The sequence below is a fragment of the Ochotona princeps genome, chromosome 4 (assembly GCF_030435755.1).
Source record: "Ochotona princeps isolate mOchPri1 chromosome 4, mOchPri1.hap1, whole genome shotgun sequence".
Lineage (NCBI taxonomy): Eukaryota > Metazoa > Chordata > Mammalia > Lagomorpha > Ochotonidae > Ochotona > Ochotona princeps.
In genome coordinates this window covers 47,480,692-47,506,519 of record NC_080835.1, presented here as the reverse complement: position 1 = coordinate 47,506,519, position 25,828 = coordinate 47,480,692, and the positions used below count along the sequence as shown (strand labels likewise).

The window sequence follows — 25,828 nt, the reverse complement described above, 5'->3', positions numbered from 1 at the left end:
CAATTTTTCATTAAACACAATGGAAACTAGAAAGCAGGAAATACAATACTGAAAATGTTTACAGAAAGAAAGCTGGAGGCAGCAGCAGGTTAAGCTCCACTACCTGCCACACCAGCATCCCAATCTTAGGGCACCGGTTTGCTGCTCTGCTTCCATTTGAGGTCTTTGCTAAAGTGCCGGGAAAGCATAGGATAATGGCCTTAGGCACTTGACCCCTGTCACCCTGTGGGAGATGGAGATGGAATTCTTGGCTCCAGGCTTGGGCACAGACCAGCTGTGGCTATGGCTGTTTCGGGAAGTGAAGATCTCTCTCTCTTCAGCAAGTGGAAGTTATCTCTCTGTCTCTCCCTTCCTGCTATGCTGCCTTCCAAATAAATAAATACATTTTTTAATTGACATGGTGGCTTATCATGCTGAGCCTCTGCCTGGGACAATGGTATCTCAAATAGATGATAGTTCTAGACCCAGCTGCTTCACTTCCAATCCAGCTCCCTGCTGATGGCTGGGGAAGCAGTGGAGGATGGCCCAGGGCCTGTGGACCCTGCGCCCATGTAGCAATCCCAGAGGAAGCTACTGGTACCCAGCTTTGGACTAGCTCAGCTCTAACCACACTGGACATTTGGGGAGTAGAAGAAAACTCTCTTTTTCTGTCTCTCCCTTTCTCTGTATGACTCTTCCAAATAAAAATAAAATCCTTTAAAAAAAAATCTACCAAATATTCTTTAAAGTAAAAATATCACTTAAGTATGAAAGTAAAATAAATACATTCCTCAAAAAATGAAAACTGAAAGAACTTATCAGTAGGGCTGTCTGTAACAAATATTAAAGGTCTAGCTGATAGAGACTTCAGCTAGCCAGTCAACTCTAAATGAGAAAAGCAGTACATTACAAAGAGTAAATAAGAGAATTAACATAAAAGATTCTATATTTCCCTTATTTTTATCTTCTTTTAAAAGCCATAGAGTGTATATAGCAATAATTATAACACCATATTATTGAGATCTTATACACCTACATATAAAATACAAGCTAGGGGGAGGATATGGAGTTAACTGGAAGGAAGTTCTATATTTTATCCAAGTTTGTAATCCAAACTTGGAAATCCAAAGTAGTTTGTAATAAATTAAAACACATGTTATATTGTCTACAGCAACTACTAATTTAATAGAATACAAATGAAAAATCAACAGTATAATTAAAGCACATACTAGAAAATGTTCATTTGTTGAACACAAAAGAAAGATGCCAAGGAATATTAGAAATACAGGAGCAAATGTAAATTCCATTATAATAATAATGTGACTTTGGTCTTTTATCTTTTCATACATTTATTTGTTGGTTTTATTATTATTATTATTATTTTTTGGAAAGTCAGATTTGCAGAGAGGAGGAGAGACAAAGAACTTACATCTATTGGTTCACTCCTCAAGTGGCCTCAACAGCCAAAGTTGAGCCAATTCAAAGCCAAGAGCCAGGAGCTTCTTCAGGGTCTCCCATATGGGTGCAGGGTCCCAAGGTTTTGGGTCATCCCTACTGCTTTCCCAGGCCATAAGCAAGGAGCTGAAAAGTAAGTGCAGCAGCTGAGATATGAACTGGTGTCCATATGAGATCCAGGCACGTGCAAAGTGAGCACTTTAGCCACAAGGCTACTGCACCTGGTCCCCGTCTTTTTTTTTTTTTCAATTTATGTGAGAGGCAGATGGAGAAACAGAGAAAGAACTGACCTCAGGAGTCCTGTCCGTGGCCTTGAGAACTTTCATACTTTTCAACATCCCATTCCACAGATCAAGACTATCAGACTGGAACAGGAAGCAAGAATCAACCATGTTATCTAAGAGAAATACAACTTAGAACAAAAGACATGAGTATATTCAAAGTAAAAGGTTATAAAGATTTACACAGTGTAAATTGCAATCATAAGATCTACGGAGTATGACCTCAGGAGCAAAATACATGGTCCAACATTGGAGTACAAGTATCAGGACTGGGGCTCCTCAGCTGCTGATGCCCACGCAACAGAAAACACACCCAGACGCACATAGACAGGATAGCCAGCTCATCTAAGATAACAGAGGACTTTGAGTACCTCTTTAAAAGATGGAAAGCAGAACAAGTTAAACAACTCTTTTGGCCAGGCTTTGCAGCAAATGTCTAAGTCTGTGGATATACCAAAGCAGCCCTCCCTCAACTGCTCAGCCTGCTGACACCGTGGAAGGAAAAAAAAAAGATCTCAAACATTTATCTCACCCACTTTCCACCTCAACCCTCCCCACCCTAACCAGAAGCCCACATGAAATAAAAAATAAGAAAAAAGATTGCTGAAGGAAAGAAACACCTTGACTTTAGCTCCAAGAGATCCATTTCAGATATTGAACTTCCAGAACTACGCTTCTTCTCACCAAAAAACAAACAAAACAATTGCTGGTGTAACTATAATAGCATCAAACAAACCAGACTCAAGGACAAGATATATTACTAAGGACAAGTTAGAACATACCATTATGATTGAAATGGCTGTTACACTGGAAGATACAGAAACTATATGCATATATGACCGTAACAATTCAGCCTCAAAATACACAAAAGAGTACCCAAAATACTTATATTAGCTTACAGGTGGGTAAAATCATCTATCACAAAGCCTATCTTACAATAATGTGTTGACTATGTCATCTACACGCAACTATTTGTAGACATGCTGGAATGTAAAAGCACAAAACAGAATATCGGAAAAACACTGGTAACACAGCATACTGGGGAGCACTGGCTGTTTGCTCTTGCGATTGCTGGGTTGACTGGGAGCTATGACTCATCATGTCCAGAACATCACATGGGATACTGTGCCGCATCTCACAAACTGGGAAAAGATCAAAATCCAAGATTTGCAAATTTCTACTGAATGTGTACTACCTTCACATTACTGTAAAACAAAATAATAAGAAGAAGAATCTGTATAGCTCTAGATGTTTATCTTAGAAAATAAAAAGAATGTCAAATCAATAACTCAAGATCCTATCTTAAAAACAGGAAAAGGGGGCCTGACATAGTAACCTAGTGGCTAAAGTACTTACCTTGCACATGCTGGGATCCCATATGGGCACTGGTTCATATCCCAGTTGCTCCACTTCCTATCCAGTTCCCTGTTTACGGCCTGGGAAAGCAGTCAATGACAGCCCAAAGTCTTGGGACCCTGCACCCATGTGGGAGACCTAGCAGAGGTCCTGGCTCCTGGCTTCGGATCGGCATAGATCAGGCCATTGTGACCATTTGGAGAGTGAATCAACGGATGGAAGATCTTCTTATTTGTCTCTCCTCCTCTCTGTATATCTGACTTTCCAATTAAAAAAAATTCTTAAAAAAAGAAACAAGCTGAACCAAAGGCAAATAAGGGACTGTGATGTTTAAATGGAAATCAATGAAATGAAAGTTAGAAAAACAAAATCAATTAAACCAAAAGTCAGTTGTTTCAAAAGATCTTAAGGACTGCCAAACTTTAACTAGACTGGCAAAGACAAAGAGAATCTACAGAGTACCACAAACAAACCTTAATGAAAAGGTTCAGGAAACATTGTTGACTGCTAACAAATTACATAATTTTTAAAAATGGCTAAACTCAGTATTAAAACTGAGTCAAGAAGGAACAGATCTAAAAAATACATATAGGATGACTTCATAATTTAAAACCCTCACATAAATAAAAGTCCATCTTAGCTTCAATCAAATATGTAAGAATAACAACAATTTGGCCAAGTGCAATGTCTCAATGGCTAAAACTTCACCTTGCAAGCCCCAGGATCCCTATATGGCTGCAAGCTCATATCCTGGCTGCCCTATTTTCCTTGTGGTTTAGAAAAGCAGTTGAGGAAGGCCCAAAGTCTTGGGATCCCACCTGTGTGGGAGACCCAGAAGAGGTTCTGGCTTTGGATAGGCTAGTTTTGGCCATTGAAGCCACAATGGACGAAAGATCTTTCTCTCAGGTCTGGCACAGTAGCCTGGCAGCTGAGGTCCTTGCCTGGCATGTACTGGAATCCCATATGGTCACTGGTTCTAATCCAGGCGGCCCCACTTCCCATCAAGCTCCCTGCTTGTGGCCTGGGAAAGCAGTTGACGGTCCAAAGCCTTGGGACTCTACACCCACATGGGAGATCCAGAAGAGGCTCCTGGTTCCTGGCTTTTAGATTAGCTCAGCTCTGGCTGTCATGACCGCTTGTGGGGTATATCAGTGGATAGAAGATCTTTTCTCTTTCTCTCCTTCTCTCTGTATATGTGGCTTTCCAATAGAAATAAATCTTTTTAAAAAATACATAAAAAAGATATTTCTCTCTGTCTTTCCTTCCCTCTGTAAATCTGGCTTCACTTTGGTAACAAAGACCAAGAAACTAGAGATCAATATTCTTCAATATACACACAAAACCTCAATAAAATGCTGACAAAGCAGAGCAAATATTTAGCGTAGTGGCTAAGACGCCTGTGTTAGGTGACTACCATTTTGTCATAGTTAGTGAACCCCAGGGGCAGAGGGTCCAGCGGGGCCTGGGTTGCCTGATCCAGGTCCTTGAACACACCTGTGAGTACTGGTCCTTCTCAATTGAATAACAACAACAAAAAAAAAGAGCAGTGGATGGCAGGCCCAGATGCACATGGAGGATATGGCAGCTCACTGGGGCCTGCAGAGGACAGCTGGTACCATAGCACAGGAAGGAGAACAGGACAAATTAGACAACTACCTCAGCCAAATGATAACAGAAGAAATGTGGGTGAATGGAGACTCTAAGGTTGACTACGACAGCCAATGGACACTGGAAGAGTTTTTTCATTCTTAGCGAGATCAAGACACATTTCAGAACTATCAAAATCACCTGGGCAGAGCCCTCGGAGCCTGCACCACATCAGGAACCTGGGCTGCAATCAGGTACCTGCTCCCCATTCCAGGTTACTGGGGCAGTTGGTATGGCTTCTTCCCTTTCTTCCTCCTTCCCCCAGAACAGACAGAAACAGAAAATTTGAAAAGAATGATTACACCCACTTTTCCTAACCCTCAATCTTTCCTAGCTTGATCAACTATGTAAACATCACCTAAAATTTAAAAAAATAGTTTTAAGATTTATTTGTTTTTATTGGAAAGGCAGATTTACAGAGAGGACAGACAGCAAGAAAGGCCTTCCATCCGCTTGTTCACTCACCAAGTGTTCTCAATGACTGGAACTGAACCAATACAAAGCCAAGAGCCAGGAGCTTCTTTTGGTCTCCCATGCGGGTGAGGAGTCCCAAGGTTTTGGGCCATCCTTAACTGTTTTCCCAGGCCACAATCAGGAAGCTGGATGTGAAGTGGAGCAGCAGGGACATAAACCAGCTTGCACATGAGTTCCCAACAACTACAAGGTGAAGATTTAGCAATTGAGCCATCGTGCCAGGTTCTTGAGCTGCCATTTGCAATGGCAACATCCCATATTAGAGTACTAGTTTGAGTCCTAGCTACTTCACTTCCAACCTGCCTTCTTACTAATGCACTGGGAAATCAGTGGAAGATGACCCAAGATGACCTCGCCTCTGCTGTGGGAGACCAAAATGGAATTCCTGGCTCCTGCCTTTAGCCTGGCCCAGACCCAGCTGTTGCAGCCATCTGGAAAGTAAGCCAGCAGAAGGAAGATTTCTACATCTTTCCTCTCCACACTCTGCCTGTCAAGGAAATAAGTAAGTACTGAATTTTAAAAGATACCTCTGTTCTATATCCGAATGCTGGCTCTAGTTCCTGATTCTGGCTTCCCAACAATGCAGACCTTAGAAGCAGTGAAGATGGTTTTGTTTCTGTCATTCACCTGGAAGACACTGGTTATGATCTCAGCTCCTGGCATCAGCCCCAGCCTGGCATTGGCCATGATGGGCATTCGGGGAGTGAGCCTGTGGACAACTCCTCTCTCTCTGGCTCCCTCTCAGGTAAACAGAAAATTAAATATATAAATCAAATCTAGCAATATATATATTAATAATATATATATAATAATAACTATATATTATTTATTTATGAATATAAATAAATAAAGGATTATAAGCCATGTTGTGGGATTTAGTCCATGAATGAAAGATTGGATTAACACTCAAAAGTCAATTCATGTGATACATTATTTAATAGAATAAAAATTTTTTAAAAAACACATGATCACACCATTGGTGAATAAAAAGTATGTGAGAAAAATCCAAACCATCATTCATAATAAAAAGCCTTAAACTAGGATAGAAGTAAATTTGTAGGACTAGCAAGGTGGTGTATCAGACTAATCCTCTGCCTTTAGCACCAGCATCTCATATGGGTGCTAATTCTTACCCCTGCCACTCCACTTTCAGTCCAGCACCCAGTTTATAGCCTGGGAAAACAGCAAAAGATGGCCCAAAGCCTTGGGACCCTGAAGCCATGTGGGAGACTCAGAATCTCCTAGATGCCAGCTTTGGACCTGCTAAGTTCTGGTCAAAATGGCTATTTGGGGAGAGAATCAGTGAAGGGACGCTCTCTGTGTGTCTCTGTCTCTTGCATTATGACTCAAGTTAAAAAAAAAAAAAGCAAATAAATCTTAAAACACACACACACACACACACACAGGAAGATCTTCCATCCATTGATTCACACCCCAAGCCGCAGCAATGGCTGAAGCTGAGCTGATCCAAAGCCAGGACCCAGGAGCTTCTTCCGGGTCTCCCAGGCAGGTGCAAGGTCCCAAGGCTTTGGGCCATCCTTGATTGCTTTCCCAAGCCACAGGCAGGGAGCTGGATGGGAAGTGGGGCTGCCGGGATTAGAACCAGTGCCCATATGGGATCCCAGCACATGCGAGGCAAGGACTTTAGCCTCTAGGCTAACACACAAGGCCCTAATACTTTTTTTTTAATGGGTTGGGGGAGATGAGGTGGCTGGCAATGTAACACAGCAAACTAATCCTCCACCTGCAACACAGGCCTCTTATATGGGCACTGGTTCAAGTCCCTGCTGCCCCACTTCTGATTCAGCTCCCTGCTAATGGCCAGGGGAAGCAGCAATGGTGGCCCAACAACTTGAGCCCTTGCACCTTGAGCCAGAAGAAGCTCCTGGCTTCCAGCTTTCAACCAGTTCAGCTCTGATCATGGCAACCATTCCTCTCTTTTTGTAACTCTATCAAGCAAAATAAATCAATCTTTAAAAATTTACATAAAGACTATTAAAACTAGTAAATTAATTCAGCAAGGTCATACGCCAAAATATCTGTATTTCTTTTTTTTTTTTTTTTAAGATTTATTTGTTATTGGAAAGTCAGATTTACAAAGAGTAGTAAATCCAGACAATAGCAAATTCCATCTGCTGGTTTATTCCCCAAGTGGCCCCAAGAGCCAGAGCTGATCTGATCTGAAGTCAGGAGCCAAGAGCTTCTTCTGGGTCTCCCATGTGGATGCAGGGTCCCAAGGCTCTGGGCCATCCTCAAATGCTTTCCCAGGCTACAATCAGGGAGCTGGATGGGAAATGGAGAAGGCAGTACACGAACCAGTGCTCATATGGGATTCTGGTGCTTGGCAGTGTAAGATTAACCAACTGTCATTGTGCAGGCCCAAAAAGTGTCTATATTTCAACACAGCAGCAACAAGTAATCTGAATATGCAACTGAGAAACAATTCAACAGTATTAAAATAATGTTTTTGAAAGTGTGAGAAACACCCAATAAATGGGAGGATTTCCATGTTGACAAACTCAAAAACCTTTTTATCATTAAGACTACAATTATTTGCAAATTTACCCATAAATACATTATAATTCCTATTAAAACCCCAATAGTCATGTAGAAACTGACACACTGAATGGAAATTTTATGCTAATGCAAATGATTTAGAATGCCAAAATGATTTTTAAAAATGAACAACATGGTAGTGTATATATGCTTCCTGATTTCCAAATGTCAACAAAAATACAATAATCGAGACATGTGGGATGACATAAGGGCAAACACATGCATCGACAAATCAGAACTAAAAGTCCAAAAATTAACTTCTATGTTTATGGCTAATTGACATTTACAAAGGTGCCCATGCAATTTACTGAAAAAGAACAGCCTTTCAGAGAAACTACAGAGACAATCAGACATTTGGAAGGAAAAGAAATGAATTCAGATTTCACAATACACAAAAAATAATGCAAAATGGCATAGACTTGAGCATAGAAACTAAAATATAAAACTTTTAGGAGGAAATACAGACCAAGGGGAATCTTCAAAACCTTTCAGTGGGCAAAGATTTCTCAGAAGCACAATCTAGGGCCTGGTGCAAAGGTTGAGAGGCTAAATTCTTTCCTTGCAGGTGTCAGGATCCCACATGGGCACTGGTTCATATCCCAGCTGTTCCACTTCCCATCCAGCTCCCTGCTAGTAGTCTAAGAGAGCAGAAGAGGATGGCCTTGGGATCCTGCATCTGTGTGGGAGACCGGAAGAATCTCCTGGCTCTTGGCTTTGGATCAGCTCAGTTCCAACCACTGTGGCCACTTGGTGAGTGAACCAGTAAATCAAAGATGTTTCTGCCTCTCTTTCTCTGTAAATGTGCCTTTCCAATAAGGTATAAATCTTAAAAAAAAAAAAAAAGAAAGAAAAAAAGAAAAAAAAAGAACAATCTATATACACACACAAAAAAAACAGGTGCCAGTGTTGTGGTATAGTGGAATGAGTCATTACCTCAGACACTGGCATCTCAAATGGGAACCAATTCAAGTCCCGGCTGCTCCACTTCCCATGCAGTTCCTTGCCAATGGCCTGGGAAAAGCAGAGGGAGATGACCCAAGCTTTTGGGCCCTGCACCCATGTGGGAGATATGGAAGAATTTCTTGGCTCCTGGCTTCAACCTGGCTCAGCCCTGTCCATTATGGTCACCTGGGGAGTGAACCAATAGATGAAAAATCTCTAATGCTGATGTTCGAATAAGTTAAATCTACTCTGGTCAACTAAAATTTTAAAAGAAAGAAATTCTGTCAATCTCCACAGTATAAACAAAAAAAAAAGAAAAATCTAAGTTGTCATCAATGGCTACTCAAAATGAAACATCTAAGTAACAAATTATAACAGCTGATTGTATAAATAATCTTTTAAAAAATTAACTGACTTAATCAAAATTTCAAGCATTTATGCCTCAAAACACACCACTAAACAAAGACATGATACATATATGTTATTAGGAACTCTTGTCCATAACATTGTTTTATTAATGATGAAAACAATTTTTGAATGGACATATGTTTTGCATAGAAAGTTTATTACAGAAGAAACAGGAATGGGTGGTAATTACATGACAAAGTAGTAAGAGTCATTAGTCATTAAAATGCAAGCAAAAATCACAATGAGACACCACTCACTAGATTGGCTCTAATGAAAAAAGGTTGGGTGTTCGGCATAGCAGTTAGGATACCACCTGGGACACCTGCATCCCAAACCAAAGTGCCTGGGTGCTCAAGTCCCAGCTCTGGTTACCTGGAATTTGATGAGCACTAGGGATTTTTATCAGGTGTTGGAAATGTTTCCAGGGCCAGCATTATGGTGCAGTGGTAAAGCCACAGCATCTCATATGGACACCAGATTGTGTTCTGGCTATTCCTTGACCTGATCAGCTCCCGGCTAATGTCCTGGGAATGAAGTTCCTAGCTCCTGGCTTTAGACCAGCTCAGTATTCCCTGTTGCAGCCATTTGGGGAATGAACTAGCGGATCCAGGATCTTTCCCTCTCTGTAATTTCTTCAAATAAATAAATCTGCAATGAAAAAAAATGAAACGAAAGGAAAGGAGAAAGGAACGAAGGAAGAAAGAAAAGAAAAGACAAAAGAGAGAAGAGAAGGGAAGGGAAGGGAAGGGAAGGGAAGGGAAGGGAAGGGAAGGGAAGGGAAGGGAAGGGAAGGGAAGGGAAGGGAAGGGAAGGGAAGGGAAGGGAAGGGAAGGGAAGGGAAAAAGAAAAACATTTCCAGGGACCAGCACAGCGGCACATCAGGTTAACCCTCCACCTGTTAGCACCAGCATCTAATGTGGGTGCCAGTTCAGATCCAGGCTGCTCCACTTCTGATCCAGCTCTCTGTTTATGGCCTGGGAAAGCAGTGGGGGGTGGTTCAAATCCTTAGGCCCTTTTGCCCACATGGGAGACCTAGAAACAGCTCCTGGCTTTGGATCAGCTCAGCTCTGGCCGTTGCAGTCATTTGGAGAGTAAACAAGCAAATGGAAGACTTCTCTTTCTGTCTCTCCTCGCTCTGTAAAATTTGCTTTCCAAACAAAAATTCCTAAGTTAAAAAAAATGTTTCCAGGCCCAGCACAGTAGTCTACTGGTAAAATCCTCAACTTGCATGCGCTAGGATCCCATATGGGCACTGGTTCGTATCCCAGCTGCTTCACTTCACATCTAGCTCCCTGCTTGTGGCCTGGGAAAGCAGTCAAAGTCTTGGGACAGCTCAAAGTCTTGGGACCCTGCCCCCACGAGACCAGGAAGAAATCTCTGGCTCCTGGCTTCAGATCAGCTCGGCTCCCAGCCGTAGCAGCCAGTCAGGGAGTGAATCAACAGATGGAAGATATTCCTCTCTGTCTCTCCTCTTTTCTCAATATCTGACTTTCCAATAAAAATAAATAAATAAACCCTGCCTCATATGCTTAACCCTTTACATTCAAATAATTATTTTTTAAAAATGTTTCTAAGCCAGACTGTGGTGATGTTGGCGTACCTGCAAATTTATTAAAAATTATTACATTCCTAAACATTTTTATTTTATTCATTTGAAAGGCAAAGTTACAGACAGAGGAAGAGGGAGACAGGTAGAGAAAGAGATCTTCCACCTGCTGGTTACTCCCCAAATAGTTGTAACAGCCAGGGCTGGACCAGGACAAAGTCAAGAGTCCAGAGCTTCTTCTAGATCTCCCACATGGGTAAAAGAACCCAAGCACTTGGGCTAACTTTGGCTGCTCTCCCAGGGAGATGGACTGTAAGCAGAACAGCTGGGTTTTGGATAGGTACTCATATGGGATACCAGCAGGTGGCCTAAGTTATGAGTGCATAACCCCAGACCTCTAAAATGTACCGAGTGATAAATATCGAAGTGTGTGTTTTACTATATGTGCATTAAACTTCAATAAAGTATCTTAAAAAAAACCCACATGGATTCCAACTGTTTGTATCTTCTAAATACTATAATCTTTGATATTTTTAAATGACAAAATTGTTCTCTAATCATTCCTGCTTTGTAACCAATTATTTAAAATCCAAGAAATTTTTAACAGATTGTGAAAGCTAAGTTTCAGAAGTCTGATTAATTTTCCTTAATCTATATAATCAAAATGACAATTCTGATCATGAATTTCATTCCCTGATTGCCCAATCAGTCCATGTTATCAGACAAAATGAATTATCTAAGGATTCAGACAATTTCGAAATTTTGTGATTCTAAATACCCTAAGTCGGCTGGGAAAAAAATAATGCCTGTCAAACAAGATGATTTGTACACTCTCTGGAATGCACAGTGTAAATCATTGTCTAACTCCGGCACAATACCCACTTTTGTGACCTGGGTTTTTAACCCCTTTTTGCTCCCACTTCACATGGTGGAAAGGAATTTAAATTACTCCTGTTTTTTCTACTCAAAAAGGCCCTGATACAGCTCAAGCCATTGTGCACAGTTCTGATATTCCACATGGGCACCAGTTTGAGTCCCAGCTGCTATACTTCCAACTCAGCTGCCAGCAACTAGCAAGCAGCAGCAGACAGCCCAAGCACGAGGGGCCCCTGCCACATGCATGGGAGATCTGAGTGCAGTTCTGGCTCCCTTGCTTCATCCCGGTCCAGCTATGGCTGTTGTGGCCTTTTGAGGAGTAAACTAGTGAATGAAAGGGTTTTTTACTTTTTCCTCTCTCTCCTTTCTCTGTGGCTCTGCTTTTAAATAACTAAACCTTTGAAAAAAAAAGTTTCCCCAAACAACCCAATCTCTCTCCTCAGTTCCCAATAAAGGCTTCTTCTAAGTCATCTACTCTCCAAAATATATAAAACAACTCATCAGTTTCGTGTAGTAAACTAATCCCTTGTCAAGAAGTCATGAAAGACTCAAGTTTATTTCTCCCTCCATTAACTATTCCATTCCCCATCAGTAGTGTTCAAAAGTACCTGGCTTCCTGACACCAGGAAGGGGTCGGATGGAGGAATCTGAACAGTTCCTCTGACAGGACACTGACCCTACAAATAAACGCAGGAAGCATGGAGGTAAACAACCCAGAAGAGGCTTTGGAAAGTGACCCACTGGCATACATTTGGCTCGGGTTGGGGGCAGACCAGGCTGAGTCAGTTCACGTTATCCACTGGCAAGTCCGAGCGCTGGAACTGTGTGGGGGCCTGGCCAGGTTTGGTTGCCATAAAAAAACAGTACAAAACACAAAATGCCAAGGTGAAATGGCCTGTGCCAGTAGGGAATGCAGCACCCAACCAGCACACCTCCCACTGGTTTAGGTGAGGGACTAGTGTGTGATGGGCAGAGCCGGGGAGAGCTGCAATACTCATTGGTTCCAATGGAGGTCGGGGCTCAGAATAGATCCAACCCAGGGGTTACAACCACCAGCTGATCGGAGTGATGGACTGTGGCGGGCACTGTGCTTACTAGTAGTACATGTAGGAGCCTGGACTGGGAACACCTCAAAGTTTCTTTGGGGATTCCCCTGAACAAAATGGAGGAATCAAAACATTAACCAAGAAAAGATGGAAGATGGAGTAGATCTATCAACCACCTCAGCTATATGCTTCCAGCGGAAAACTGGACAAGGGGAAACTCTAAGATAGACTATGTCAATCAGTGGACTCTGCACCAGCCTCATCGTACCTGGACTGTTGCTGATGATATGTTGGAGCTTCTAATTGATCGAGGTGACGCTCTGCTGGCTCTGCCTTCAAACCTGAGAGGGCCTCCCTGAGAGGCCGTTGAACTTGACTGGACAGTGGGATGCTGGACTCTGTATGGTGTGAGCTTGTAATTAGGGAATCCCAACGGAACCTGAGATGTGGTTATGCATCATGGTGAAGGAATTCACCATGGGGGAAGGGTTTGGGGTGAAGGGGGGAGAATCCCAGTACCTATGAAATTGTGTCATGTAATACAATGTAATTAATGAATAAAAAAAAAAAGTACCTGGCTTCAGGTGTTTTTGGTTCACAGGGACCTGAAGGTAGCTGAAGCGCCAACATTACTCCCAGCCAATCTTCAAAAGAGAAAAAGCATCCTTACAATCTGTGTTTTACAAGATGAAACTTGAAAGCACAAATATATACATATATACTTACAGAATAAAAAAAGTGCAAAGATTTAATTTGGTGTTGATCTTTAGGTTTCAGTTAAATAACTTAAAAAAAAAAGATTTTTATTGATTTGAAAGGCAGAGTCATGGACAAGAGAGACCAAGAATCTTTCATCTGTTGGTTTATTCCCCAGGTAGTCCTAAACGCCAGCTCTACGCTAGGCCAAAGGAGGGCTTCATTTGGCTCTCTCATGTAGGTGGTAGGGACCCAAGTGCCTGGACCATTTCATGATGCTTTCTCAAGCACATCAGCAGGGAGCTGGATGGGAAGTGGAGCAGCCAGGACGTGAAGCAGTACTCATATGCGATGTTGGCATTGTAGGTGGTGGCTGAACTCAGGACACCACAGGGTCACCCCATTTTCTAAGAATTTTCTTTCCCATGTATTTCTAAATGTTTGATTCTGAGGGAAGGTAGTTACAATAAGATAATGAGGGAAGGTAGTTACAATAAGATAATACATTTCTAAAGTACATGCAGGGGCCCGGTATGGTAGCTTAGTGGCTACAGTCCTTGCCTTGCACACACCAAGATCCTATGTGGGCGCCAGTTCATATCCCAGCTGCTCCACTTCCCATGCAGCTACCTGCTTGTGGCCTGGGAGGGCAGTAGAGGACAGCCTTAGGATCCTGCACCTGCATGAAAGACCTAAAGAAGCTCCTGGTTCCTGGCTTTGCACTGGCTTAGCTACAGCCTTTGTGGCCACTTGGGGAGTGAACTGGCAAATGGAAGATGTTTCTCTCTGTCTCTCCTTTTCTCTGTAAATCCTTCTAATAAAAATAAATATTTTTTAAAGTGCATGTAGGTAAAATTTTTCAAAAGCCAACAATTATCTGGCCCAATGGGGTCCACTTAAAATCAAATCAGAGCAATTTCAATGAATGTTTACTGACCCCACTACTTAATCGGCCCTGAAATATTCCGGGACAAATCAGGAAGTTTCTACCTTCAAAGAGTTTGCAGGATGTTGGGAGAAAATGAAGCGTAACTACAATTTAAAGCAGATTGGGATAAGGACCACACATTAAAGAGAGAAAAAAAAATATCCATGACAACCAAGGTGGCAGCTAGAAATGTAACTGGCAAAGATTTCAAATATGCATAAGAAAGTAATATTTCAAGTAATATATCAAAGTAATGTTGGATATGACAAGAAGAAAATAACGTTTCTGCTGGAATAATTGGAATAAGCAAGGAAATAGTGACAGATTCCTAGAGAAGAGACCTGAAGTGTGGCTGTAATACTGAGTGAAGCCATGTTGACAGATGAGACTTTTGTCTGATTTACATACTAACATAAATATTAGTTGATCACTCGCTATGTTAAATACTCCTAAACACTTTACAAAGGCAAGCTTAGAGGTTAAGAGGCCAGTTAGTGCAGCGTCTCTAACCCATATCAGAATGCCTGAGTTGGAAGCCCAGCTCCACTTCCAATTCCAGCTTCCTAACGCTCTTTTTGGGAGGCAGCAAACCGTTGCTTACATAGTCGTGTCCTGCCATCCATGAGGGACATCCAGACTGAATTCCAGGCCCTTGGCCTCGGCTTGGCCCAGCCCCCGCTGTCCCAGGCATGGGGAGGGTAAACAAGCAGACCAGATGAAGAGCTCTCCACCTTTCAAGCAGAAGCAGTTAACAGGTGTCTGCTTTTACATCCTTGGCCATCCTATTCATGCCTTCTCCACAGTCTGTTGATCCTTTCAGAAGAATATAATCTCTTTAAGCTTCATGGTATTTTATCTGTGACACTGGATAACACTTTGTAGTATTTTGCTTCGCGATTACAGATTTTATATGCATCCTTTCCTTTTTTGCCCCTTTAGGTTGATCCACATTCTATTTTTCACAAAGCTCAGCACATGCTAATGCTAGCTAAATCCAGGAAATGGGGGCCGTGGTTGGCCCAGGAGAGGTTAAGCTGTCATCACAATGTCACCACCCCACACCTCAGGCTTGGAGAGTTCCCACTACTCTACCTCCAATTCAGCTTCCCGTCCATGTACCTCGCAAGTACTTGGGCCCCTGCCATGCTAACTGGGAGACGGGAGAGAGTTCTAGGCCCTGGCTGATGCGGCTGTGTAAGGAGTGAAAGCAGACAGATCAATTTCTTTCTCTCTTCACCACTCTGCCTTTCAAATAAATACTTTAAAAAAAATCTGTACGCAATACTTGTTTTCAATTCACTGTGCAAAATATTTTTTAGGAATTATTTCACAAAACTTTGACAACACAATTCACACATTCGATGGCTATTATCAGCTTTTGCTGAGACAGACAAAATACTAAAGCAAGATTATAATGGCCTCTGCTCCCAAGAAGCTTAGCCAAGGCAAGCTAGTACTGTGGGGATACCTGAAAAAAAAAAAAAAAACAAACAAAAGAGAGGGATTTTCAAGGAAATACCTTGCTTCCCTGAATCTCACAGAAAATCATGGCAACGCCAGATTTAAATTAACTCTGCAGACTGCACAATCAGACCTCCACAGCATGGACCTGCTAGGCAGGACAGTGAGCAGCACAGCCTGGGCCTAGGTGTGTGGGAGCAGCCAATCAGAAACTAGAAACAGGCTTTGGGAGCAACCCAGCAGTGACACACCTAAGTCTGGGCCAAGCTCCCATAACCCACAGGTCCGTTAACAGCATGCTCATAAAGCCCTCGTCCAGCAATACCCTAGAACAAAAGGTCTCAGCTGAGAAGCCATGGGCTTATGCCTGTTAAAACTCCACTCACACAAACGCACACTGGTCTTCTCAGTTCTTTGCTGAGTTGCCCAACTGTCCAACCCGGTGTAGTCCCCTCATCAAACTTCACAAGCTGCCTTAAGGCCCTATCTCATCTCTTGCTTGAAATTCTTTTTTTAAAAAGATTTATTTCATTTTTATTGGAAAGTCAGAGAAGAGGAGAGACAGAGAAGAAGATCTTCTGTCCGATGATTCACCCCCCAAGCAGAAGCAACGGCCAGTGCTGAGCCGATCCAAAGCCAGGAACCAGGAGCCTCTTTCGGGTCTCCCAGGCGGGTGCAGTGTCCCAAGGCTTTGGGCTGTCCTCGACTGCTTTCCCAGGCCACAGGCAGGAAGCTGGATGGGAAGCAGGGCTGCCGGGATTAGAACCGGTGCCTATATGGGATCCCGGTGCGTGCAAGACAACGACTTCAGCTGCTTGGCTACTGCGCTGGCCCCTCGCTTAAATTCCTATGGCAAAATCAGGATGTCCTCTGTTCCAGCCATCTCCAGTAACACAATCACTGTGTTCTAGAGGAGGTATCCATCCGACAAATCCAAAAGCTCTAGAATAATCCTAAAATGAAAAACCAGTTCAAGAATAAAGATGGATTTCACTCACTGGTCTTCTAAACAGGGGAGGAAGAATAGGAACCAAGCAAAAGGCAAAGTGCAGGTGGAGGACCTAACCCAACTTCGCTCTCACCTGGTAACACCTAACTGCTCATGAAGCTACCTGAGGGCTCGCTGAAGGTTTCCAGAGCGTCCCATAAACCGGACACTGCTGGCCATCAGGATTCTGTTGCGTGAAAGCTGCGTGGTGACCTTGGGCCATACTTGTCCTCCTACCATATAACGGGTGGAGTGGAGTGGGGGCTAAGAGCTAACAGTGCACACAGTTCCTCACTTAGCCCTGCTGCAATGGTCCTCGGGGCGTCCCCAAACGTGGAGCTCCGTCCTTCCCCCGGAGAGACGTCCCAGCGAGGGGATGACAAGACCCCTCAGCAGGCCTCCTGAGGCTCCCCGCTACTGTGGGCCTGAACCTCGTCTCCCGGCTGGGGCCCTGCGGAGCCCGGAGCCAAAGCCCTCGCTCCGTGTCGCCCAGGTCCCGAGATGTCCCACCGCTCGACGGGACAACGACCCCGCGTCCGGCTGGTCGTTTGGTCTAGCAGAACGAGGCGTTTACCTCAGCTTCCACACCCTCCTAGCCGAACACGAGACTACGTCCCTTTACAGTAGGTTTGCCAAGTGAAGAGGCAGAGACATAATTCTAACAACTAGCGCTGCTGTCCAAGCCTGTGGGCACAACGTGGGCAGCGACCCCACCGAGACCCGAACTCGGCTCTGCAGCTGGCCCGGCAACCGGCGCCTGGACACCGCGGCCCCGACGTAGGCCGCGCCCCGCCCTCTCCGTTCTCCGCCAATGGCCATCCGCGAGGAGGCTGCAGGCCCCGACCCCTCGCCGAGCGCGCGATCCGCGCGTGCGCCTCGAGAAGCTGGTCGGGCGAAGGGCCGACTTCGTCTGGGAGAAGGAGACGGAAATGGGCGGGACCGGCGCTTACGGCGTCCGCGCTTGCCCGGCGTCCGCGACGATTCTCGCTGTGGGAGGAGGCTTAGGGCTGGTCGCTGGGCGTTCGGGGCCGAAGCCCCCAGCCCTGCGGAGCAGAGTCGTGGAAGCTCCGCTGAGCAGGCGGTGTTTGTGTGTGTCCGCCCAGAGATTCATGGAGAACTGCCTGGCGGCGGCCGCGCTGAACGGGGTGGACCGACGTGCCCTGCAGCGCTCGGCCAGGCTGGGGCGGGAAGTGCTGGAGCGCGCCAAGAGGAGGGCGGTGGACTGGCCTTCGCAGGAGCGTCCCCGAGGCGGCCCGGGGGCCCTTCCCCAAGCCGGGACACCGGCCGCCTGCCCCCTGCACCTTGTCCAGGAAGAGGTGAGGGCCCAGTGTGGAGGACCGGCCCGTGGGCGGCCCTCTGCGACCGCTCTGCTTCCCTGAATAGAAAAGTCTCTTGAAAACTCAATAAACAGTTTATACAGATAGTGGTCCGCCGTGGTTGGTAAATTGAAAAATAAAAAGTTTCCTTCTTAAGGGCAAATTTAACAGAGGTCTCTCCAAAACTCAGGAGGCTGTATCTCACCTGTGACTTGCCATTTATTCAAATAGAGAGAAGAGAGGTTCCCGACCCTTAGTGCTTCCTTCAGAACAATGGCTGAATTCATGGACTATACGTCAAGCCAGTGTGGGGTAAGTTGGTGTGAAGCAAAGCCATGCCTCCTGATAACCGCTGATGGGGCACGTGGTGGGAAATCTTGGAATTTAGGGAGAGTGGAGACTGCCTTTTCCACTTTATAGGCAGGTTAGAATCAGTAGACCAGGGCCCGGGGGGCATGGCCTAGCAGCTGAAGTCCTCGCCTTAAACGCGCCAGGGTCCCATACGGGCGCCGGTTCTAATCCCAGCAGCTCCACTTCCCATCCAGCTCCCTGCTTGTGGCCTGGGAAAGCAGTTGAGGATGGCCCAAGGCTTTGGGACCCTGCACCCGCGTGGGAGACCCGGAAGAGGTTCCAGGTTCCCGGCCGTTGTGGTCACTTGGGGAGTGAATCAGTGGATGGAGGATCTTCCTCTCTGTCTCTCCTCCTCTCTGTATATCTGACTTTGTAAAAATCAATAAATAAATCTTAAAAAAAAAAGAAGAAGAATCAGTAGGCCAGATGGTAAATCAAAATTCTCATTCATCTGACAAGTGTGTCCTAAATACCTAATTCAAATTGTTGGGTGAACATCAGTGAACAAGCCAGGTGAGGACCCTCACTGGGTTTTCAGCTTAGTGGTGAAAAATGATTTATTTCCTGAATTTCAAAGTAAGTCACACATTTGTTTTTGGACTTTTAAAACTTTGGACTGGAGTTAATATTTGGAATCTTTTCTTTTTCTGAGAAGTCAAAGAATGAGGAGTGAGAGCAGATGCAACAATCTGACCCGGGCCAGAAGCCCGAGGCCAGGACCAACCCCCCAAGTCTCCCATCCACCAAGTGGTCCTCATTGCGGCCCAGGGTCTGCACTAGCAGGAAGCCAGAGCTGCTCATGGTGCCCAGCCACTGCAGGATGTCAAGGTCAAAGCCACAGCCCTGCCCTCAACCATATGGAGCCTCTCTGCTTTCCAAATGTGTTAAAACTGAAACAAAATGTCTAGATTAGATCTTACCTCTACTGTTTGTTTCCAGTTCCAGTAACCCTACAGATAGTTACGGGGAGCAGAGACCTTGTGTGGCTGATGGAGAGGAGTGGCTACCCGGGCTCAGAGCCAGGTTTTCTCCTGACAGTCTCTGGGCCTTATAAAGAATGTGCCGCAAGACTAGGGCAAGTACCTTCAGGACGTGAGGCTACTGATGCATTTTAGCTTCCTTGTCATAACATTAAGACTTCCAAGGTCCTTTCCAACCATAAACAGTCTAGATTATAAACTGGAACATGAGAAATTTAAGTGAAGTTTCTGGTACTTTCTGTGGCTTCAGTGTGTCCCCAGAGTTTCATGTGTTGAAATCAGATCCCCATCGTGAGCCGCTGAGAGGGTAGAAACTTCATAGGTGATGCTCAGATAGCCTTTGGGGGATGGTTAGGATTTGGGAAGGTCAGCAGGGCTGAGCCCTTTGCCAGAGCACAGATAGCTTGATGAACAAAGACCCGTGCATACTGCCTGTCTCGCCATATGAAGTCTTGTATGGCCTCAAGATGGCCAGCAAGATTACTGGAAGCAGACCCTTGAACACCCAGAACTGTAAACTAGCTACATAAAAAGTTATATATATATACACATTATACATATAAAGTTGCCCAGTATTTCTTATAATCATGCAAAATGGAGGAATATAGTACCATTCATTGAAATGGGTGAAATATGGATTTCAAGTCCCTCTTCTGAAATCCATATGTAGATCATCTGTAAGTACGTGGAGGGACTGTTAACCACAGCATAGCCAACATACAAGGAAATCACTTGTAGTTAAGGTGATTGCTACTAGAAATGTATATAACATCCTGTCTTCTTGAGAATTATTATTTTAAAAAAGAATAAGTGAAAGATGAAAATGCATGTGTTTTGACACTGGAGCGAAGATGTGGAACTTAACCTGGCTGAGAGTGAGTTCAGTCCTGCCCACCTTTAGTTGGCCAAGTTCTTGCCCTTGGGAGGCAGCAGATGGCAGCATAATTAGGCCAAATGCTGTTTCTCTGTGGCACTTTCCCAGGGCTCAGCTTACTTGAAGCTTCAGTAGCCTGTCAAGGGCAGGTAGGTTTGGGCATTGTGGCCCTGTGGGTTAAGCCCCTGTTTGAGATGCCTGCATCCATATTGGAGTACCTGGATTTGAATCCAACCTTAGCTTCCAGTCCACCGTTCTTGCTAATGTATACCCTGGAAGGTAGCCAATGATGGCTCAGGTGTTTGGGTCCTGGCTCCTGGCTAAGGTCTAGTTCAGTCTCCGTATGTTACAGCCATTTGGAGTGAACCAATGGTTAGAAGATCTGTCTCCTTGCCTCTCTCTTCATCCTTTTCTTTCCTCCCTCCTCTTTGCCCTGCATCTTACAATAAAATTTAAAAAGGAGGCAGATAATTTGCCTTTGTTCTCTTGCCTCCTTGCTTAACTACACTTAGCAACCAGACTATTTGGTCACTGATTTCACTCTCTCCTGTAGAAATATTACTCATCTGTGCCTGAGGATGGAGGGACAGCCCATGTCTGTCGTTATCACAGAGGGAAGCCGAAGCTGCACGTGTGTTCGGAAGCGGGGGACAGTGAGGTACGTGTCTTCCCATGGGCTGTGCTGCACTCAGCCTCCAGAGGTGTGACAGCCTGTACTCCAGAGCTCCTTTAGGGCCTGTACTTTTAAAAAATTACTTATTTGTCATTTATTTGAAAAGTAGCGTTACAGAAAGGAGATAGAGGGGGTCTTCTACCTGCTGGTTCGCTCCCCTAATGGCCACAGTGGCTCCGGTTTGGCCAGGGCAAGGACAGGAGCCCAGAGCTTCTTCCAGGTCTCCCTTGGGTGTGCAGGGGCCCAAGCACTTGAGCCTTGCTCCACTGCTTTCCTAAGTGTGTTAGCAGGGAGCTGGATTGGAAGTGAAGCAGAAGGGACATGAACTGGCACTCCTGTGGGACGCTGGCACTGCAGGTGGCTTTTACCCACTGTGCCACAGTGCTGGCCCACCAGTTGGATTCCTGACTTGTCTGGCCTGTGTGCCATGTTGAGATGTTGAAGGGGTAGAGGGAAAGTGGTGAGTGGGCCTAAGGATCAAGGGCTCAACGCAGGCATGAAGTACTTGCGTTCCTTTCCTGTCCTGAGATGTGCAGAGCCACACCAGAGCCCAAGTCCTGAGTGTACCTCAGCTCTCATGTAAGTGTGCCTGGCCTTAAAGTGTTCTTCATAGGCTAGAGAAATTACTGTCTCACCCTGTAAAATGTTAGTTGGGCCAGTGCCATGGTATAGTAGGCTAAACTTCCACCTGTGGCACTGGCATCCTGTAGAATCACAGTTTGAATCCTAGCTGCTCCACTTCCAATCCCCTCCCTGCTTATGGCCTAGGAAAGCAGTAGAGGATGGCTCAATTCCTTGTGTACCCATTTGGGAGCTCGTAGTTGCTGGCTTTAGTTAAGCTCAGCTCTAGCCATTATGGCATTTAGGGAGGGAATCAGTAAATGGAAGATTCTCTTTCCTTTCTATAAGCCTGGTTTTCAACTACATCTTTAAAAAAAAAAAAGATTGAATTTTATTATAGTCAGATATATATAGAGGAGGAGAGACAGAGAGGAAGAGATTCACTTCCCAAGCAGCTGACACAGTCAGAACTGAGCTAATCCAAAGCCAGGAAACCAGAGCCTCTTCTGGGTCTCCCATGCTGACACAGGGTCCCAAGGCTTTGGGCCATCCTCAGCTGCTTTGCCAGGCCACAAGCAGGGAACTGGATGGGAAGTGGGGCTGCTGGGATTAGGGCTGGTGCCCATATGGGATCCTGGCACATGAAAGGCAAGGACTTTAGCTGCTAGGCTATTGTGCTGGACCCTCAAATAAAATCTTTGAAAAATACATACACATGGGAAAGTGGCTTTATCAGCCTGCTCCCTTTTCATACCTCTACTCCTAGCAACAATGTAGAATAGAATTTTATTTCCTGAGGACCTGTGAAGCATCAATCACTTTGGCATATTAAATCTCCCTTAAGGTCTTGTAGGCCTGTGTTACCCTCTAGGAGCAAGACTCCAAGAAGTGCATACGTCTCTTTTAGTCAACAGCAGAGATGGATTTTATATTCAGATCTGACTCCAGACCCTATGAGAGAATGAAAAATAATTGTAAAATTTGACAAGAAATTCCTTTGATGATTCACTGAAAGATGTTAAAAGTTAGGTGACAGCTTAGACGAAGCTGACCAAACTGAAAATCAGAAGACAAAGGTTAGGCGCTAATCATGCTTCTGCTGCCTCTTCAGGGGAAAGACAGAGACGAGCTGGCCCTTGGTCCTGGAGGCATCCGCCCATCACCAGAGCATACCCTGCAGGCCTCCCAGTCGGTGGGTACAGAACCACTCTCATCCTAGACCCCATAGCTTTGGCTCCATCATAAACCAACTGACCTGCTTGTGAGAGGCCTTTCTGCCGCATGGGACCTGTGGTGGTTATTCAGTTGGGGTGTCCTTACATTTAACAGAGGGCATGCAAACGTTTGCTTGAGTGTAAAATGGTTTGCTTGGTTTCCTTCCTTCACTGGAAGCTTCAAGGAGACTCTTTGGGCCTGTACTCATAATTGTGGTTAAAAAGAATGCAAAGAATTTACATCTCAGCGCCCACGGCTCAGCTGGGCTGGCGCTGGATTCTGCTGGAATTCCACCATCTGTTCAAGCAGCAGGAGGGACCCGAGCCCCCTTGCTGACAGAGTGAAATGGATACTGAAATTCTGAAGCATATACATTCAGTGAGATCAGGTTCCAAAACATTTGCAGGCATTTGTTCCCTTTCTCTGCAACCGTTTCTCTAAAATACAGAGTGATGAGTTTTTCATTTTTAAGATACTCATTAGGTCATGAACCCAAGGAATTCTGTTGGGGGCGGGGCAGGGTAGAGCCTTGGGAGAACTGGCATTCTGAGGAAGCCTGTTGCAATAAATTCCTTGCTTTTTATTTGTATACAGTTTGCTGCTGCCAGGATTGGGAGTTAGCATACAGAGCGAAGTTGTTGGGCTTAGATGCCTGTAACCCTGGCTGGCTTGTTTTTAGGTAATGCTGATTTTCCTGATGTTCCTCAGTATTGGACCTACAGGTATCATTTAAAAAAAAAAAGATCTATTTGTACTGAAAGCGTTATGGGGGGATGGAGAGAGACAGAGGTCTCCCCAAATGGCTGCAGTGGCCAGCACTGGGCCAGGAGCTGTTTCTGCATCTCCCACATGGGTGGAAACAGGGCCCATATGCTTGGGAATCTGCTGCTGCTTTTCCCAGACCATTAGCAGGAAGCTGGATGGGAAGTAGAACAGCTGGGACATGAACCCCTCGCCTAGATGACATGCTGGCATCTCAAGGCAGTGGTACCTGCTGTGCTGAGCACCCACCCCAGCTTTATTTTCTGAAACCTTTTGTGTATTCACATGGTTGATAACCAGTAGGTAGCCATGGCATTGTCAATTAATGTCCTATCAGTTTAATAATAGGCCTATAGTTTTGCAGTTATTGGGCAGGAATGAATATAAAGCAGCTTTGGAAAAAAATTGGTTTTAAATCTATCTGCAAGGTAGGGAGGGTGAAGACACTTCACGAAAATATCATCTGTTCCTCCTTGGTAGTTTCCCATTTGTGAGCCATGGCTCCTCTGGAGTATTTGCAGTAGCACCCTAGCTGTCATTTTGGCTTTTTTCTGGTTTGCTACTGTTTTTTGATTTTTTTTTAAGATTTATTTTTATTGGAAAGTCAGATTTAGAGAGAGAAGGAGAGACAGATTCTCCATCCACTGGTTCACTCCCCAAGTGGCTGCAACACCCAGAGCTGAGCCCATCTGAAGTCAGGAGCCTCTTCCGGGTCTCCCAAGGCTTTGAGCTCTACTGCTTTCCCAGACCACAAGCAGGGAGCTAAATGGGAAGTGGAGCTGCCAGAATAAGAATTGGTGTGCATATGGGGTCCTGGAGGATGCAAGGCAAAGACTATAGCCACTAGGCTACTGTGCTGGGCCCTGTTGTTGTGTTCGTTCTGTTTTGTTTTGTTCTAAAGCAGCTTTACAGAGAGAGAAGGAGAAACAGATATTTTATCCACTGGTTCACTCCCCAAATGGCCGCAGCTAGACTGATCCAAAGTCTGGAGCCTGGAGCTTCCTCTTGGTCTCTCACATAGGTGCAGGGGCTCTAATGCCTTGCCATCCTCTGCTGCTTTTCCCAGGCCATAAGCAGGGAGCTGGATCGAAAGTGGTGCAGCTGGGACTTGAACCAGCTCCATATGAGATGCCAGATCTGCAGGCAGAGGTTTAACCCACTACACCAAGCACCAGTCCCCTATTCCATCCCCCTTAGCCTTTTGCACTGAACCCCATCCCCTGCCTGCCCACCTGGCTTTACCCAGCTCTGTGTGGATTCTGTCCTCGGAGGACAGTTTGTACTCAGTTCAGTTCTAAACACAAATCTGTCCATTAACTGCAGCTTCCCGTGTTTTCACCACAGAATTCAGTCCTCCAAGGGAGGGCTTTGGCCCACTTGCTGGTTTCCTGCCCCAGTGACAAAATGGAATCCACTCATACTTTCTTAGCTTTAAAAGAAATGTTTCATTTTCCCAGTTGTGAGCTTGGTAAAGCACAGTTGAAATATTTTGTTACCCTTACTGCCAGTTTGGGTTGCCAAGTGCCCGTTCCCTTTTCTGTGGCCTGATTCGTGGCCACCCAGAGTGCAGTTTTTGTGTACTTGTTCACATTCCCATGACACTTCAGTGTTTGCAGTGTTCTTGCAGTTTGAGAAATAAGGAAGTGAGCATGAAGAAAGGCTGAGCCTTGCCAAGGGCACTGCGGCCCCAGGGGCTGCCTCAGCCTTCTGCTCCTCATGGCACTGTGCCCATCACTCTCTGGCCCACAGGGGAGCCTGGTGGAGAACCTCAAAGGAGCTGAAATATCATGCCCTCTCTTCTTTGCAGGCCGCAGACACCTCTAAGGACCTCTACATAGAAGTGTTCCCAGGGACCTATTCTGTCACTGTGAGCTCAAATGCCTTCACTGGGAAGACTCACGTGGTTGCAGTTGATTTGGGACAAAGTGTGGATTTGGTCTTCCCCGTGTAATGTTGACCATCACTGCCCTCACTTTTTTTAAGGAACAAGAAGAATAAAGCCATGGTATGACTCTCTGAGTAGTTACACATTACTGCTGTTCTCAGTACTGGCCAGGGAGGGCCAGCCCTCCTGCAAACGGGCTTCCACCTCTGCCAGGGGCAGCACGAGCCAGCAAGAGCCCCACATCCTCCTTGGTGATTAAAATAATGTGATGATGTCACCTGCATGGTGTTTATTGTTTTCCAAGGAAAGGCTAATTATAATAAAGGGAGAGATCTGAAAATGAAGAGACGTCTTTTATTTGCATGAAGAGGTATAACTCTCTTACCTATGGCTAACTGTGGGCTGCGTAAAGATGATGGGGAGGCTGTGGACACGCTGGCCCCACACAGGCTGCCAAGCACCCCTGTAGCTGCTGTGGATGGAACGTGCTCACGCAGAGTCATGGTTACCTGGGGCAGGATGCGGGGAACCATGCACCTGCTGCCATACCCCTCACGACAGGTGTCTTCCTG

At 45.2% G+C, this 25,828-nt stretch overlaps 2 protein-coding genes across 6 annotated transcripts in view; one reads left to right on the top strand and one right to left on the bottom strand.

Moving 5' to 3' along the window:
* DENND2B (DENN domain containing 2B) overlaps positions 1–17,383 on the bottom strand; it is a 218,674-nt gene extending 201,291 nt beyond the window's left edge. For all 3 annotated transcript variants that reach the window (XM_058663410.1, XM_058663412.1, XM_058663411.1), the window contains exons 1-2: positions 17,214–17,383; positions 13,141–13,210 (exon numbers count right to left, since the gene is read on the bottom strand). The gene's annotated coding sequence lies outside the window, so the exon portion shown is untranslated. The remainder of the gene's footprint in view (positions 1–13,140; positions 13,211–17,213) is intronic.
* A 161-nt stretch (positions 17,384–17,544) lies between these two features.
* Positions 17,545–25,390, top strand: AKIP1 (A-kinase interacting protein 1). Of its 3 annotated transcripts, none has more exons than XM_058663409.1 (5): positions 17,545–17,955; positions 18,187–18,267; positions 20,714–20,818; positions 22,506–22,586; positions 25,355–25,390. In XM_058663409.1, exons 1-5 carry the CDS (start codon positions 17,569–17,571, stop codon positions 25,367–25,369), a joined length of 669 nt encoding a protein of 222 aa, XP_058519392.1. In that variant the 5' UTR covers positions 17,545–17,568; the 3' UTR covers positions 25,370–25,390. The 3 variants fall into 3 exon arrangements, with proteins under 3 accessions (XP_058519392.1, XP_004593859.2, XP_058519391.1); XM_004593802.4 differs by having other exon boundaries at positions 25,179–25,390; XM_058663408.1 differs by lacking the exon at positions 20,714–20,818 and having other exon boundaries at positions 25,179–25,390.
* Positions 25,391–25,828: the final 438 nt, after the last annotated feature.

What these genes read in the sequence shown, in the direction of transcription:
- AKIP1 (XM_004593802.4), top strand. Translation starts at nt 17,569, where the DNA reads ATGGGCGGGACCGGCGCTTACGGCGTCCGCGCTTGCCCGGCGTCCGCG. An exon ending in TGCACCTTGTCCAGGAAGAG is followed by an intron (nt 17,956 to 18,186) that starts GTGAGGGCCCAG and finishes TTATTCAAATAG; the next exon opens with AGAGAAGAGAGGTTCCCGAC. An exon ending in ATACGTCAAGCCAGTGTGGG is followed by an intron (nt 18,268 to 20,713) that starts GTAAGTTGGTGT and finishes TCTCTCCTGTAG; the next exon opens with AAATATTACTCATCTGTGCC.